General features: G+C 31.6%; 2 protein-coding genes across 4 annotated transcripts in view; one reads left to right on the top strand and one right to left on the bottom strand.

Moving 5' to 3' along the window:
• LOC136970343 (tether containing UBX domain for GLUT4) overlaps window positions 1–12,807 on the bottom strand; it is a 32,671-nt gene extending 19,864 nt beyond the window's left edge. The window contains exon 1 of the mRNA XM_067264776.1: window positions 12,705–12,807. Coding sequence (XP_067120877.1) covers window positions 12,705–12,791 — 87 coding nt within the window. The 5' untranslated portion in view covers window positions 12,792–12,807. The remainder of the gene's footprint in view (window positions 1–12,704) is intronic.
• Window positions 97–5,054, top strand: LOC136970315 (lysosomal cholesterol signaling protein-like). Of its 3 annotated transcripts, XM_067264741.1 has the most exons (3): window positions 97–308; window positions 2,647–3,453; window positions 3,520–5,054. In XM_067264741.1, exons 2-3 carry the CDS (start codon window positions 2,655–2,657, stop codon window positions 5,016–5,018), a joined length of 2,298 nt encoding a protein of 765 aa, XP_067120842.1. In that variant the 5' UTR covers window positions 97–308; window positions 2,647–2,654; the 3' UTR covers window positions 5,019–5,054. The 3 variants fall into 3 exon arrangements, with proteins under 3 accessions (XP_067120842.1, XP_067120840.1, XP_067120841.1); XM_067264739.1 differs by having other exon boundaries at window positions 2,647–5,054; XM_067264740.1 differs by lacking the exon at window positions 97–308 and adding an exon at window positions 2,346–2,525 and having other exon boundaries at window positions 2,647–5,054.
• Window positions 12,808–15,357: the final 2,550 nt, after the last annotated feature.

Below are 15,357 nucleotides of genomic sequence, written 5' to 3'. Positions count from 1 at the left end.
AAAAACTAAATAAACGCACTCGACAAAAAGATATAAAAAAAAAACTTCGGAAGCAGACGATAACGTCTCGCGCATGCTCAGTTTTGCCGTAGTAGTAGTAAAGAGAAGACTCCATTTCCGTCGTTCTTCGCCGCACGTAAGCCACTCGTTCGATAATCGTCAGCTCGTTACGTCGCATTTTGTCAATCGGATCAGTCTTCGTACGAAGCGGGAATCCGTAAATGGCGCCCAAACAATGCGATAAATCCGATTGTCGTCGTGGTAATGCCGCTATCTATTGAATGACGTGCGATCGACAGATAAGTCCGGTAAGAACTGATTTATATATTAAAGTAACATCATTTACAATTCAGATTTCTCTTATAATCCAATGATAACTTATCGATCGAGCTTTTGTTATTCCGTTGAGCATTGAGAGAAACGGGTTTGCCTAAATTTGGTAATTCGTAAAGCATAACTGGGTCCGTCGAGAGCTTGTATGGGCAGAGCGGGCCCCAGAATCCCCAGCTTCCCCTATGAAGGTAAGTAGAAGCTGGGGATTTTCCTCTGGGCCCAGGGAAAATCCCCAACACCCTTTTCGAAGGCCCTAACCTAACATATAGTGAAAATAATGCTATGCATTGACATGCTTAACATAAACATTACACGATAATGATTAATCTCAATCCATAAAATTTATTATACACATATATATCTGGTAATATACACTGAATAATGATAACTATTCCATGTGTAGTAGTTACTTATCTAAACTATATACAAAGTTATATCACACTGCATTCTATTGATAGCAATATAAGTATTCTACGTGCATAACACAAGTGGATTGTTGGTTTTTTTTTTTTGGCATTTTTACACCTGTCGGTTCGGGTCTGTGGCTCAGATGACGTCCCACTGGTCTTATTCACAGTTGCAATTGTTATTTATACACACACACACACAAATATATATATATTTCATATATAAGAAGGAAAAAAATGTCTGCAATGAAAACAGAATAAAAATACAAAAGGAAGGAAAAGTGTAGAAAGATTGTGATAAAAATCATGCACTGTGATGTAACTGTATAAATTATACATATACACGATTCGTCCATGCATATAACTGCATTATATACTTATGTTTTAAAAGGATGCCTATTAATATATTAAATTCCAAAATGATTATCCTGTCCTATATATAAACAAAAGATAATAAATTATTAAAAATATAATAATAGTAAGAGGTTTTGTTAGCATCTTCAATATTTTTATAATCATATTTAAGCAAAAAAATTACTAAAGTATATTTTTAATTTTAAAGTGATAAGTTCTTTATTGAGTTTTGTGTTAAATATTTAGGGTATTTATTAAGTGCTTTCTCTGAGTTTACATTACTAAGAAAACAGTTGATAAATACTTAATATAAATAATTATTATTGTGATTTTTTTTATATTAAATATAATGTAATATTGTCTTATAATTGAGGAATTTGATCAAAAATTTTAATTTTTATCGTCACATTAAAATGACGTGCTATCAAATTATGATTATAAAGTACTTTTATTTAGTGATGTGCTAAATAGATATTGAAAGACTAACTGTTATCTGGCAAGGAAAAATCCAGCGAGTTGTATAACTTTCCCAACAGAAAAGTTAAAATTGTGTGGTGTTATCTATTATGGGATTTTATTTTAAGAAACTTTTTATATTAATAATAATAATAAAATGGCAAAATGCTTAATAAATTTTATAAAAAATAAAAAAAAGTTATAAATGCTAACAAGTAAAAGCTTTATTCTGGTATTTGTGAAACCGTGCCAGTAATTGCTTAGTAATCCGAATTACTAAGTAAAAGCTTCATTAAATCTGACCTCATGAGATATGACACATGACCCCCTCTATCTCCCTATCCTCTTCACCTTTAACCAACAAAATGTAATAGCATCAATGCCCCCTGATACACAAACCTCCCTGCACAGGAGTTATTAAACTTCAAAGTGAGTGAACAAAATTGTGCCCCCTCCACACATGCAAAAAAAAATAATTTCTGTATTTCTCAATGGCTCAAAGTACTGAGTCAAAATTTGTAAAAATCTTGGAGATTGCCGTACTTTCCTCTGTTACATATAACAGCTGGGAAAGTAAACACATAAACTACAAATAATTAATTAAATTAAATATTTTAAAAAATTAATTTTCTTAAATGTTTCAACCAAATATTTTAAATTACAATCATCAGAAAATCAATAAAAATTTACACTTTTATCTGTAAATCGAGAAAAATTTACACTTTTATCAGAGTGAATCGTACTAATTGGCACATTTCATTAGCTTAATGAACCACATACCCTGAAATAATTATAATAGTAGTAAATTTGTTTTGTTTTGAAGGCTGTTAATGGTCTGGAAAGTGATTTTTCAAAGCTTGGATTTAATCTATCTGGTTAGAGCAGTTAACACATGCAACAAATCTAGAGTTGTTTTCATTGTGATACACAATTATAATTGTTGATTGATAGTTTTTCCTATATGAAAATCAAAAGGTAATTATAGTAAATATGAGATGAATTTAACTTCAAAGTTTTTTTTTAACCTTTAATTATATTAATAGATTTTTTTTAATGCTCAAATTATAATTATCTTAATTGTTTTTTTCTTTTACAGAAAACGAAATGGGTGATCACGATAACAACACTTTATTATCGGCATTAGTGCAATGCTTTGGTGTCATCCTGATTGGCTATCTCACAGGAAAATACCGAAAGTTATCTACTACAGAAGTTTCAGGTTTAAACAATTTTGTACAATGTTATTCTCTTCCTGCTCTCATATTTAGCTCGCTTGTAAAGCTTGACTTTGATCATGTTAATTGGACATTTATGGCCAGCATTTTTGTATCTAAAACTATTGTTTTTATATTAGTGGCTATAACAACACTTATTGTTACAAAACCTGCAGATACAAGTAAAGCTGGACTTTATGCAATTCTTGCTACCCAAAGTAATGATTTTGCTCTTGGTTACCCTTTAATATTAGCTTTGTATAGTCATCACCATCCTGAATATGCACACTACATTTACTTACTTGCACCTATACAGCTAGCTATATTAAACCCAGTAGGTTTTTTCCTGATTGAGATACATAAACAAGAGACGAGGAGGAAGAATATTTTATATTTAGTACTTAAAGGTACTATGACTAATCCAGTAATAATAATGACTGTACTTGGAATAATATCAAATATAATTTTCCATGAGCATCTACCTAATGTATTATGCAAGTTGCTGGATATATTTGGTTCGGCGTATTCGGCCACTGCACTCTTTCTTCTCGGAATCAGCCTTGTTGGGAAATTTGGACAGATGAAAGGTCGCGCTTTAATTTGCCCCATAGTTCTAATATTGGCCAAAATCCTACTACTTCCATTGATAATTCAAAAAGTTATTATTCTGTTATCTGATTACATTCCAGGTAAAGAGATAAATGAATTGAGCAATTTCGGTTTTCTTTATGGAACTTTTCCATTTGCACCTGCAGCTTATCTGTATGCTGTTCACTATGGTTTGTCAACAGATGTTGTTTCAACAGGAATGGTAATATGTACAGTGATTGCTGCACCGTTCATGGCTATATCGGCAAGTGTAATGTCTATGCATCAAAAAGACTTAACTTTGTTAAAAGCAGATCTCTTACCAACTAAAATGTACAGCAGTATTATTACTTTAACATTATGCATTTGGTTGATAATATCATTTCTAATAAGGAAGAAATGGAAAATTATCACACACAGAGCAACATTTATCATTCTTTTAGCAGAAATAATACTTGCAGTTGAGGGTATTACATCATCTGTTTATTCTGATCATCAGATGTTTTACTTCAAACTTCTCTATATAGGAGGAGTAAGTTTTGTGAGAATATGGACAGTTATACTTGCTCTCACTATAGCATTCCTTCATTGGAGAAGTTTATGTTTTGTTATTAGATTAAATATGTTTTTAAATGTTTTAGGTGTCTTACTCCCAATTTCTGTAGTGGCAACTATGGCTTTCATTGCAACTAACCAAACCGATGATGATATCTTTGAATATGGTATTATAGAAAGGTATATTATATTGATAATAACTTCTATAAGTGTCGCAATTACGACAGTTTGTCTAATTATTCAACAACGTCGGCTTAATCAGCAAGCCAACTACCAACCAATTAATGATGTCGAAAATACTACTAATGCAAATGTATCATGTATCAATCAAGATCAGCAAGAAATTCCTAGATGTTATGGGACCATGGAGGATATCGAAGACATTTTTAATCAGACTAACGTAGAAGTGGGTAATTATAATTTATTATGTGCCGATCGTTATGGATGTTCTTCAGAACAGAGAAAAGCATGCAATTCTTTCATTCAGGGTTATGCTGATGTGACCGCAAATGATGTGGAAATTCGAATGTTTGATAACTGCATCGATATCCACGACATAAGTAATCATTTTGTTCTATTATTCCTACTGAATGTATCTATGATAATAAGCTTGGCAATATGTACTTGGATGTTAGTGATGGAAACTTCTTCAGGTATATTAATAGAATTACAATTTTTAGATATACTTTTAGTATATGGCCAAGGAATTATAATCTTCCTCATATTCGAACTTGACGTTAATTTTATCATTCATTTATGTGCCAGAATCTATAGGAAAGTTCGATATGGTAGTGATGATATTGTGTTACCAGACATTCAAGATTTGGAACAATCTACACAAAATATTTGCCAACAATTTATTGCTTATCACCAAGAAAGGTGTGAAGCTTACTTACAAGCAGAAAACATGCAAACAACCAGAAGTACAGAACTATTATTTTCTGGGAAACAACTTATAAATTATTTAACAATATTTGGCTTAGCTCAGGCCAGAGAAGAAGCCGAGCACTATGGCCAGCAGCTACTTTTAGGTCGGGTCGTTGAACACGTTAACAGAAAGTATAATTTTCACGATAACAGGTGTATATACAAATTTGTAAATAGAGTATAATTTAATGAATTAATAAATAGTCATTTTTTTCATTCACTTTGTCTGATTTTTTTGTTTATTTTTATAAAATGGAAATTAAACTAGAATATAAATAAAAAGTGAAATACATTTTAATACTCAATGAAAAATAAATTTTTATTAAACATTAACAAAATCTTTAATAAAAACAATCATTGCAGATTTGTCTATAATTTCTATTAAATATGTAAACTTTAAAACAAGCCCAAAAAGAGAATTCCAAATGATACATTATTAATATTAATCTTCAATACAGCATATCATCAGCTGATGAATTCTTCAATGAAATGTATTGCTATTTTGACACACGAAAACCTCTAAGCATCAAAAAATTAAATTTTACAGGAACAACAAAAGACAATATTGCACATAACAGCATAACTTTCACATGGGGGAGAAAAAAATTATAAGTTGTAATTGTGTAATTATTTCGATTTTACTACTCGCAACACTCAACAACAGAGAAAAAATATTTAGTCGTGTACAAGGTTTCCTCGACAATGCAGACTGCTTAATTATACACAAGCTTATATATAACAGTACAACCAATTCTATTGGTCGAATGTTTCCGATGTTTTTTATGGACCATGCACACATGACAACATATATTATTTATTAAAGTCTTATTATTTAACTAAGAAATCCTGAAATTTAGAATAATCTCTAATGCTTATAAATCTTTCATAAAATTATAAATTTGGAAACAAAAGTTTTGCAATTAAATATTAATTTAAATAAACTATAAATCAAATTTGTAGACAGCATTAAGATGAGATCAAGCTTCTTACAATAATTTTTATATAAAAATCTCTCTCTAATGTTTTCTCGAAGTATTAAAAAATTCATAAGAATTCAATTTTTAATTGGATTCTTATGAATTAATAAAAAAATAAAATAAAAAAAAACTCATTTTAGAATCAAAATATCAAGAATTTTAATGTCATCAGTTGATTTAAATGTAATTTTATTCTTCTTATTGTATTCAAATTTGGTATATTAAAATTATATAAGCAATTCTAAAATTATGAATTGGAAAACCGTCCAAGTTTTGAATTTTTCCATTACAATTTCTCAGTGTGTGTACCTTGTGTAGCGCAGCATGCATCTGATAGATACTCAAATTCTTCCTACACTTGCTATGGCATATCTATTATCGCTTCTCCCTTGGCAGCCGTAATTCTAAAGTCTCCTGCAGAGTGCAAAACTTTTGTTGCAGAGTCACGTTTTTTTTTTAATGGCTCACCCTAGAGGTAGTAGATGTTGAGACATTTGAATGCAGATGGGAGAAGAAACTGAGATGGTTGCTCTATCAATCGGCATATGTCGCATACTCCTTGGATAATAATTAACATGATTATAGTAATTTAAAATAGTTGCATTCATTTTTTGAAGACCCCGTATATTAAATGTTTATTTATAGATTGTAAGATTCTAAAAATATTAAACATTTTTTTAATATTTAGCTTTTACATTATGCATTAAAAAATAAGAATTAAATTAAATTCAAAAATACCTTAAGAGATGGTGACTTTACAAACTATGAAACTAAAATACCTTTCCATTTTCTATTTCTTGGATAATGAATAAGTTAAAATATATAATTTAATCTTTTATTTTTTTCCCAATTTCTTCACGATCTTTATTAAAATTAAACTCGTTTATTGCGCAGTAATTATACGATAATAAAACTTAAAATTAAAATCTGAAAATGCAAACAAAATTAATAACTTCATCATGAAGGTAATTTTAGGGCCGATATCGGTCAGCACGCATATAAAATTAGATAACATATTAATTCAATTGTTCTGATTATTATGCATAAACCTTTTTAAATTTTAAGCAAATTATATAGTTAAAAAAATGGTATCAATAGTAAATAATAATTATTGCAAACATTCTTATTTATTCGAACAATAATAATTGGTCCGATAATAATTTACACAAATTATTATTGGAAGATCTAATTTTGTATGTATGTTATTCTAAAAATAAGTTTCATGTATATTTTATTATTCAATTAATATTTATAAATGTGTAGACGATTACTAAACACACTCATTCATTTTGCATTGACTTTTACCTCGACGTTTTACATTAAATTATATCATAGATGCATTCAGAAGAATTTGTTGGTGTTTCGGCTGATTTATTGTTGTTCTTTTAATTCTTATCTCTTTTTCTCTTCTGTCCTGGATCTTGTCTCGTCTAATTATTTTGCATCGAGACATCTATATTTTAATTGTCTCTTTGTTGGCCAACAAAGTGTACTCAATTTGTTCAAAATTATATGTATTGATTGGCTCAGTGTGAGGATGACCCAAAATCGAAAAACATAAGAACAAGTGCTTCCAGTAAAACATAGAATGTGTAAAGTCACAAATTTTCGGCAGACAACAATTTCTATGACAAGATAATTGATTCATGAATTATTTCACTTGTTTCCTGAGGCAACTTTCAACACAAATTTCAAACTATTGACAAGAACTTGCACACTAACAGCAGCCGCTTATATGAACAATCCATTGTATTCGAGTCCTTTTTCCAAATAAACCTGTTTACATACCAAACACAAGTTTTCCTAGTTTATTATAATGTTTATTGTGCATATTTATCTTTGGGGCTTTTCTGCTTATTTGTAAAAATTAATAAATAAATTACTGTATTAATTTCCTATTTGTGTCTGCAGGAGAAACAGCCATAAGGATACACACTCGTTTTATTTATGTTCATCCCAACAAAGAGAGTTTTTGAGCTAGTAATAATAATCTCCTGTGTTCTCCCAATCTTTACTTCTCTTGGCACATACTTAGAATAAAAACTTTTTAGAAAACCTAAGCAATTTGAACAGGATAAATTGGATTTAAAACTAAATCTTAAACTTAAATCTTCAAAATTATTCCCCAAATTTTATTGTTGTTTGCATGCTTAATAATATAACAAAAAAGCTTCATTATGTTTAAAACAGAGGCGTGTCTGGGATGGGTGCTTAAGATGCTGCAGCACACCCTTGATATCAAAGCATTCAGCTTTGTTACTTTAAAATAATAAAAAAAATGCATATCACATGACTTCAATGGAAAAAAGTAAGTAATCTTATACAAACAGAAACAAAGCAAAAATATTTAAATTAATATTTCTTGGAAATACAAACCGAAAAGTGTGGCACACAGACTAAAGATAATTGCATGCATTCAAAATAACTGATTTTGATAATTTTTAGTGAAAATAAGAAATTTATTTTTAATCAAATTGAAGACAAGTCTGCCCAAGAGGGACCACCATTTATTTTGCGCTCCAGACTAAAAACATACACATATGGCGACAGGCCTTCCTTTTTAGGCTTCATGTCGCCAAAGGTAAAAAAGTCCTTTAAAAAAACACAAACATCCAGTTAAAACTAGGAGTCGGTGACACACAGACGTCTTACTCTTCAACCATCCAGCCAGTGGGTGTTTCCGCTTTTTTATCTGCTGGAACAAGCGCTGGAAAATGCAAATTTTAAAGCTGCACCCTGGCGTCGGTATTTTAAAATTTCTTTTTGTCGATTTTTCCGACCGATGGCGATATTATTAATAAATCTCGCCATCGGTCGGAAAAATCGACAAAAAGAAATTTTAAAATACCGACGCCAGGGTGCAGCTTTAAAATTTGCATTTTCCAGCGCTTGTTCCAGCAGATAAAAAAGCGGAAACACCCACTGGCTGGATGGTTGAAGAGTAAGACGTCTGTGTGTCACCGACTCCTAGTTTTAACTGGATGTTTGTGTTTTTTTAAAGGACTTTTTTACCTTTGGCGACATGAAGCCTAAAAAGGAAGGCCTGTCGCCATATGTGTATGTTTTTAGTCTGGAGCGCAAAATAAATGGTGGTCCCTCTTAGGCAGACTTGTCTTCAATTTGATTAATAATAATCTCGCCATCGGTCGGAAAAATCGACAAAAAGAAATTTATTTATTGATACCTTTCCTATTCCTCCTTTTTGAATCACACTGGTATAGGCCTAAAGCCTGACCAATTATTAATCAATGAAACAATATAACTAATTCTTCTATTTTAAAAATCCAGCAACAAGTTGCTTAACTTTCCTGAAAATATTTGGTGGTGCCATCTATTATAATATTTTATTTAAAAACTTTTTATACTTTTAACTATTTTAAAATAGCAAAGAGCTTAATTTTAAGGGTAGGAATGGTTTTATAAAAAAATTGTAAATGCTAATAATGAGTAAAATCATCATTAAGTCTGATAAAGTCTTATAAAATCATCATTAAGTCTGATAAAGTCTGATAAAATCATCATTAAGTCTTAAGTCCTATTGGAGATACACACACACACACACACACACAACCCCCTTATCTCCCCACCTTCTTGATCTTTAATCACCAAAATTTAATAGCATCAATCTCCCTAATACACAAACCTCCCTGCAAAATTTAGAAATTTTTGACAAAATGCACAGGAATTATTAAGTTTCAGACTGGGTGAACAAAATTGTGCCTCCCCCACAAACATCCATACATACAGAAAACCCAAAATTTTTTTGCATTTCTCAATGTTTCAAAATCCCAAGTCCAAAAATATAAAAATCTGGGGAGTCATTTTCTGACTGATCGCCATACTTTCACTCTGTTATATATAACAGCGAGAAAATTAAATGTAACATTGGCAATTACAGGCCTATATACGAGGACTGTTCGGAAAGTTCGCAACCTCAAATAGAACAACAAACAAAATAATGTTAAAACTTTTTTATTTTCCAATATAGTCTCCTTTATTAGCAATGCACTTATTCCACGACGTTCTAGCTTTTTTATGCCATCACAATAGGTCGATTTGTCAAGGTGTTTAAAATACTCATTCACTTCAGTGATGACTTCGTCATTTGAGTGGAATCTCTTTCCAGCCAAGAATTTTTTTAAATTTGGAAAAAGGTGGAAGTCACTGGAGCCAAAGCAGGTGAGTACGGTGGATGTGGAACTAATTGGAAATGAAGTTCGTTTATCTTTTATTTGATGATTCTGGCAGAATGTGCAGGTTCATTATCGTGGTGGAACAGAACCTTTTTCTTCTTCAAGTGTGGCCTCTTTTCTTTGATTTCTTTCTTCAGTTTTTCCAAAAGTTCACAGTAATAGACAGCATTGGTGGTCTTTCCTCTTTCTAGGTAGTCAATAAAGATGATGCCTTTAGCATCCCAAAAAACCAAGGCCATCACTTTCCCCGCTGACGGAACTGTCTTTGCCTTCTTTGGTGGTGGTGAACTGTGGTGTTTCCATTGCTTCGACTCTTCTTTTGTTTCAGGAGTGTAGTAATGGATCCATGTTTCGTCAGTAGTCACAAACCGACGCAAGAAATCCTGTGGGTTTTTCTGGTAGAAGTCCAAACACTCCTTTGACATCAAAGTGCAAACACGTTTTTGCTTGGCAGTCAGCAGATGCGGCACCCACCTTGCTGAGACCTTCATCATACCCAAATTTTTGGTTAAGATGTGGTGCACTCGGTCGACAGAGATGCCTGTTGTCTCAGCTATCTCACGTGTTTTCAAACGGCGATATGCTAACAACAAATGGTGAACTTTGTCGATATTTTCTTCAGTGACAGCAGTTGATGGCAGTCCACTGCAAGGGTCATCTTCCACACTCTCTGCCAGATTTAAAAAGGGCTGTCCATTTTTTCACAGTGGTGTATGAAAGAGCAGACTCTCCCAAAACTTCATCCATGTCAGCTTTGATATGAGATGGGGTCAACCCTTTTTTCGTCAGGTATTTTATGACTGCACGAGTCTCTGTCTTCTCCATTTTTGACAAAGCACTCGCACACTGACTATCTGCTAAGCTGTCATGGCAAAACTTTACGACAAATCAAGCGGAAATTGGTATTGTATCTTTAGCAAAGATGGCTGAATTATTCCCGCCAAAAATTAAATTGATTGCAGTGCCGCATATAGGCAAGGCCGCAAACTTTCCGAACAGCCCTCGTAAGCTTACTGTCTATTTTCTGTACATTATTTACAAAAATCATCACAAATAGGATTACCAAACAACTGGACTTCAACCAACCCAGAGAGCAAGTAGGGATTAGAAATGGATACTCAACCATCGATCATACACACATTAAGACAGGTGACTGAAAAAATACATGAATATCAGAAACCACTCTGCTTGGCCTATGTCAATTTTGAAAATGTATTTCATTCTGTAAAGTCAGCTGTGATAAATGTTCTTACAGCACAAGGTATAGATTGAATTCACATAGAAACTCTAAATATATACAAGGACATAATTTCCATAATTAAATTACACCTAGAATGTGACTTCAATACAACAAGATTTCATCAGCTCAGCAAAGCTTTTTACAGCTGTTTTGAAGTGATATAGAAATAAACATAAATAGTGAAAAGCAAAATCATCTGAAGTTTGTAGATAAAATTACGTACTGCTAAAAAGCCCTCTGAACTACAACAAATGATAACTGAGCTTCACAGTACCATTTGAGATATGAAACTCAAGATCAGCATTCCCAAAACAAAGATAATATTGATATACTAATGTTATTGCTACAAATTACAGAGACAGTCTATAGAGGAATATTTATACCTAGGCCAAGTCATGAACAGCAATAAAGATGTGACGAGTGAAATACAGTGCTGTATCTGACTAATATGGGTTGCTTTTCCAAAAGATATTTTTAGGGATAACATACCAACTCACTGAAGCTTAAGGCTTTCAATTCATGCTTATTATCAGTCAATTTAGATAAGCAAAACATAGATGACAACAAAGTACAATCAACAGACTACAGGAAGATTAAACATATTATGCTGGAAACTACTCTTAGAGATGATAAAAGGAAGGAATAGATGAAGTCAAAAATAAAACCGACAGGTCACTTAACATGTTAGACATCTAAAACTCACGAGCATCGACACATTGCACAGATAAACAACATTAAATAGACAGCCGATATCAGATTGGAGACCTAAAAATTAGAAAAGTCAAAGAAATAAGTTTAAATCCAGACGAAAGGACAAGATCCGCATAATGGCCGGCATGCAACAGGGACGTATTGCAGACAGAAAAGTGACATGGCACAAGAGATTCATCCAGCAAGCATTGGTGTAGCCAGGGTTTTGTTATGGGGGGGCCTAGTAGAGGCTGTAATTTTCTGGGGAGGGGCACCAGGTTAACTGGGGGCTGTGCCCACCCATGCCCCTTCCTGGCTACGCCCATGCCAGCAAGTGGACCAAACACAAGCTATATAAGAAAAACTTTAAATGACCATAATAACAACACAGATATTAATTTCTTGTGAAAAACTCACCCATATTAACTCAATTATAACAACTCTAAGACAGTTTGTAAGTTATAAACATTGTTTGCTTATCCTAAATTATAAAAAGATCAACATAGTGTCATTTTTTACATTATATACTGTAAATTGAGTAGAAGTGACTTTTAGATACGCTGTGCATTTACACACATATGAATAAATTGTCTGAAAATAACTTGATTGGAATTACAACAGGTTTTCTATCAACATTAATTTGTTTATTTAAGTATCATCATTGTTAATGTATTTATGAGTAAACCTTATATTATGTAAAGAATTCTAGATATGAAAGCGTAAAAATTTAGTTTCTAATGAATTTCTTTGAGAATTCCATTAGAATTTACCTGTAGATAACTCGAATTAGAAGAAATTGAAATCTTTTGACGCCTTCCATTCAGACACAAAACAGTTAACGTAGTAGTCGACGCCATTTTTGTTTGTATTATGGCCTCTAGGGGAGTTTTATTTTTATTTAATAATTTTTTGAAAAATTATTAAGTATTGAAAAACTTTTATTTTATTAATAAATTTATTGTTTTAATAATAATAATAATAATAATAAATTAAATGTTCGATTGCCTTCTGATCGAAAAAAACAAAATTAATGTAAAATTAATAAGTACAGTACGTACAGTACTTTAATACAATACAGTAAAGCGAGATCAAAAATGGGTGGAGGATAACATTGGGAAACATTTTAAAAAGTTATTCGACATGAATAAAATTGTATGTCATATCGTAATAAATTATTTTTGAAATGACAAATTTATTAATATTTATAAATTCAAAATAAGATTGGATTCAGGATTCCATTCAAAAATTGACAAAATAATACATCTTTGTTTAAATTTAAAATATGATTAAATCGGATACTATATGTTTAATCATTTACTTTATTACGTAAAGAATTATTAAAATCAATATAAAAACACATATTTATATATTTTTTCGAGTTTAGAAATGTGGTATAGTAAAGGATAGTGGAAGCGATAATGGCAAAACCTGACACTCTGAGAAAATTTCTGAGCCATACCCTTTGGAACTCAGAAATTGTCATTGGTGAATTAATTCGAATGTATTGGACCGCGTCCTTCACTGTCTAGTTGCTCTTATTGTGGATCTGACCGGATCCATCATGACTATGTGAAGGATTCTCTTCAGTCCCCTCAGGACAAAAAGATTTAAAAGTGAAAAATTATATGATGGATTGAAACGACGCTCTAACTCATATATCCGTCATTAATTTAGCGTTTAGATAAATTTTTCAAGCCATTAGATATTGTATTTTACTACATGGTACAGTAAGCTATATGGCATATTATTCAATGAAGAAATTGAACGACATTTTTGAACTTTGAACGCTATAATTCAATTTTGTTACAATTGATAACAATCTTAACATGTTTGCTTGTCATCTTGTAATCATATTAATTAAACTTAAATATTCATTAAGAAAATACGTAGAAAAAATTAAAATGTCTTGATTTTCGCCCTGTCGAATCACCAGAAGCAATAGTCTTCCATTGCAGAGATGGCCTTTTATTAGATGCTACGCCTCTGCCAAAATATGGAAAAACAGTTTAAAAAGTTCACAGGTGATAAGCCAAAACAATTAAAAAAATACATAATGTCTTGTTTCTTGCCATTTTTTAAAAAGTAATTATATATTCTTCTTTTTGACGAATGGCGGAATTAAATTTTTTTTTTAATTTTAATATTCATGTTGTAAGTATTGATGACCCAGACCATGATGAGGAGGAGATTAAAATGTTAGAGTTTTACTCCGGGAAATCTGGATTCGAACCCGTACAGAACTTCAAAAACTTTTTATAGATGATTTGACCCAGATATATCAAGTCCCGACTCTTTTCATCTAACCACTCCGATGTAATCTGATAAAATCCATAACAAATATTTAAAAAAAAACCTTTTATTGAGTGTAGAAGAGAAAGGATAAAGAAAATTACTACACGAATTTGTTATTAATATGAAAAAGTTAGATTAATCATTCTATTTCCTTCCTTACTGTGAACAATAAGAGAATGAAGAGTATGAATAATATCTAGGCCCACATTGGAAGCGAACAGGTGGTAAAGAACGGGACCTGACATACCCAGAACAGACCGCAATGAAAAAATCCAGCAACGAGTAGCGTAACTTTCCTGGCTCTTAGATTTTATTTTAAAAATAACTTTTATATTATTATTCATAATAAATAAAACTGTGTATGGGAACATCTGATATGAGATTTTATTAAAAAGTAAATTTTATATTATTAATTAATTATTATAAAATGGCAATAAGCTTAATACTTTTAGACAGATGAATTTTACATATTTAAAAAAACTTGTAAATGCTAATGAGTAAAATCTTCATTAAATTCGACTCTTCTCGACATATGACCTTCCTCTATCTCTCCATTCTCTCAATCTTTTAACCACCAAATTTAAGAGCATCAATGGCCCTTATATGTAAGTTATCGTGCCAAATTTCATTTCTTAATATTTATTCTATTCTGAGATATTAAAAGAAATAGACGTCAACACATACATATACATACACACGCGGAATTTTTTCATTTTTTTTTTTTTTTATTACTTTTTTAGTTTCAGTGAATCTGAAAACGTGGTGATTTGCAAACAACCCGAGGGTCAAATTTGACACGAATCCAATACTTTCCTTTGTCATGTGTACATAACAAAAATTAAACCGCTGGGTAACTAAAATACTGCAATTTTTCGATCTTTTAGAGGAGCGATAGGCTGATGTCTTAGCTGCCACGGCCAATCGTGTGCTTATCTTTTTCAATTTTTAACGCTACGCCCTATGGGCACTAAAAGGGTCTTTTCTTTAGCAAGCTTACTATGGGTTTGGCCAGGTCCACAATGGGGCAATCGGCTGGTGAAGGACAAAGCTCGACATAACCATTTGGTCATCAATGTATTTAAATTAAGACTGATGTGTTATTTTAAAATCATTTATACCTTTTCTACATTT

This window comes from Centruroides vittatus, unplaced genomic scaffold, assembly GCF_030686945.1.
Source record: "Centruroides vittatus isolate TY-2023 unplaced genomic scaffold, ASM3068694v2 contig_1916, whole genome shotgun sequence".
Lineage (NCBI taxonomy): Eukaryota > Metazoa > Arthropoda > Arachnida > Scorpiones > Buthidae > Centruroides > Centruroides vittatus.
Note: the sequence above shows the minus strand (reverse complement) of the source record. Positions and strands in the feature narration are given on the sequence as shown.

Excerpts from the sequence above, each read along its gene's own strand:
- LOC136970315 (XM_067264739.1), top strand. The coding sequence starts at position 2,655 with ATGGGTGATCACGATAACAACACTTTATTATCGGCATTAGTGCAATGC.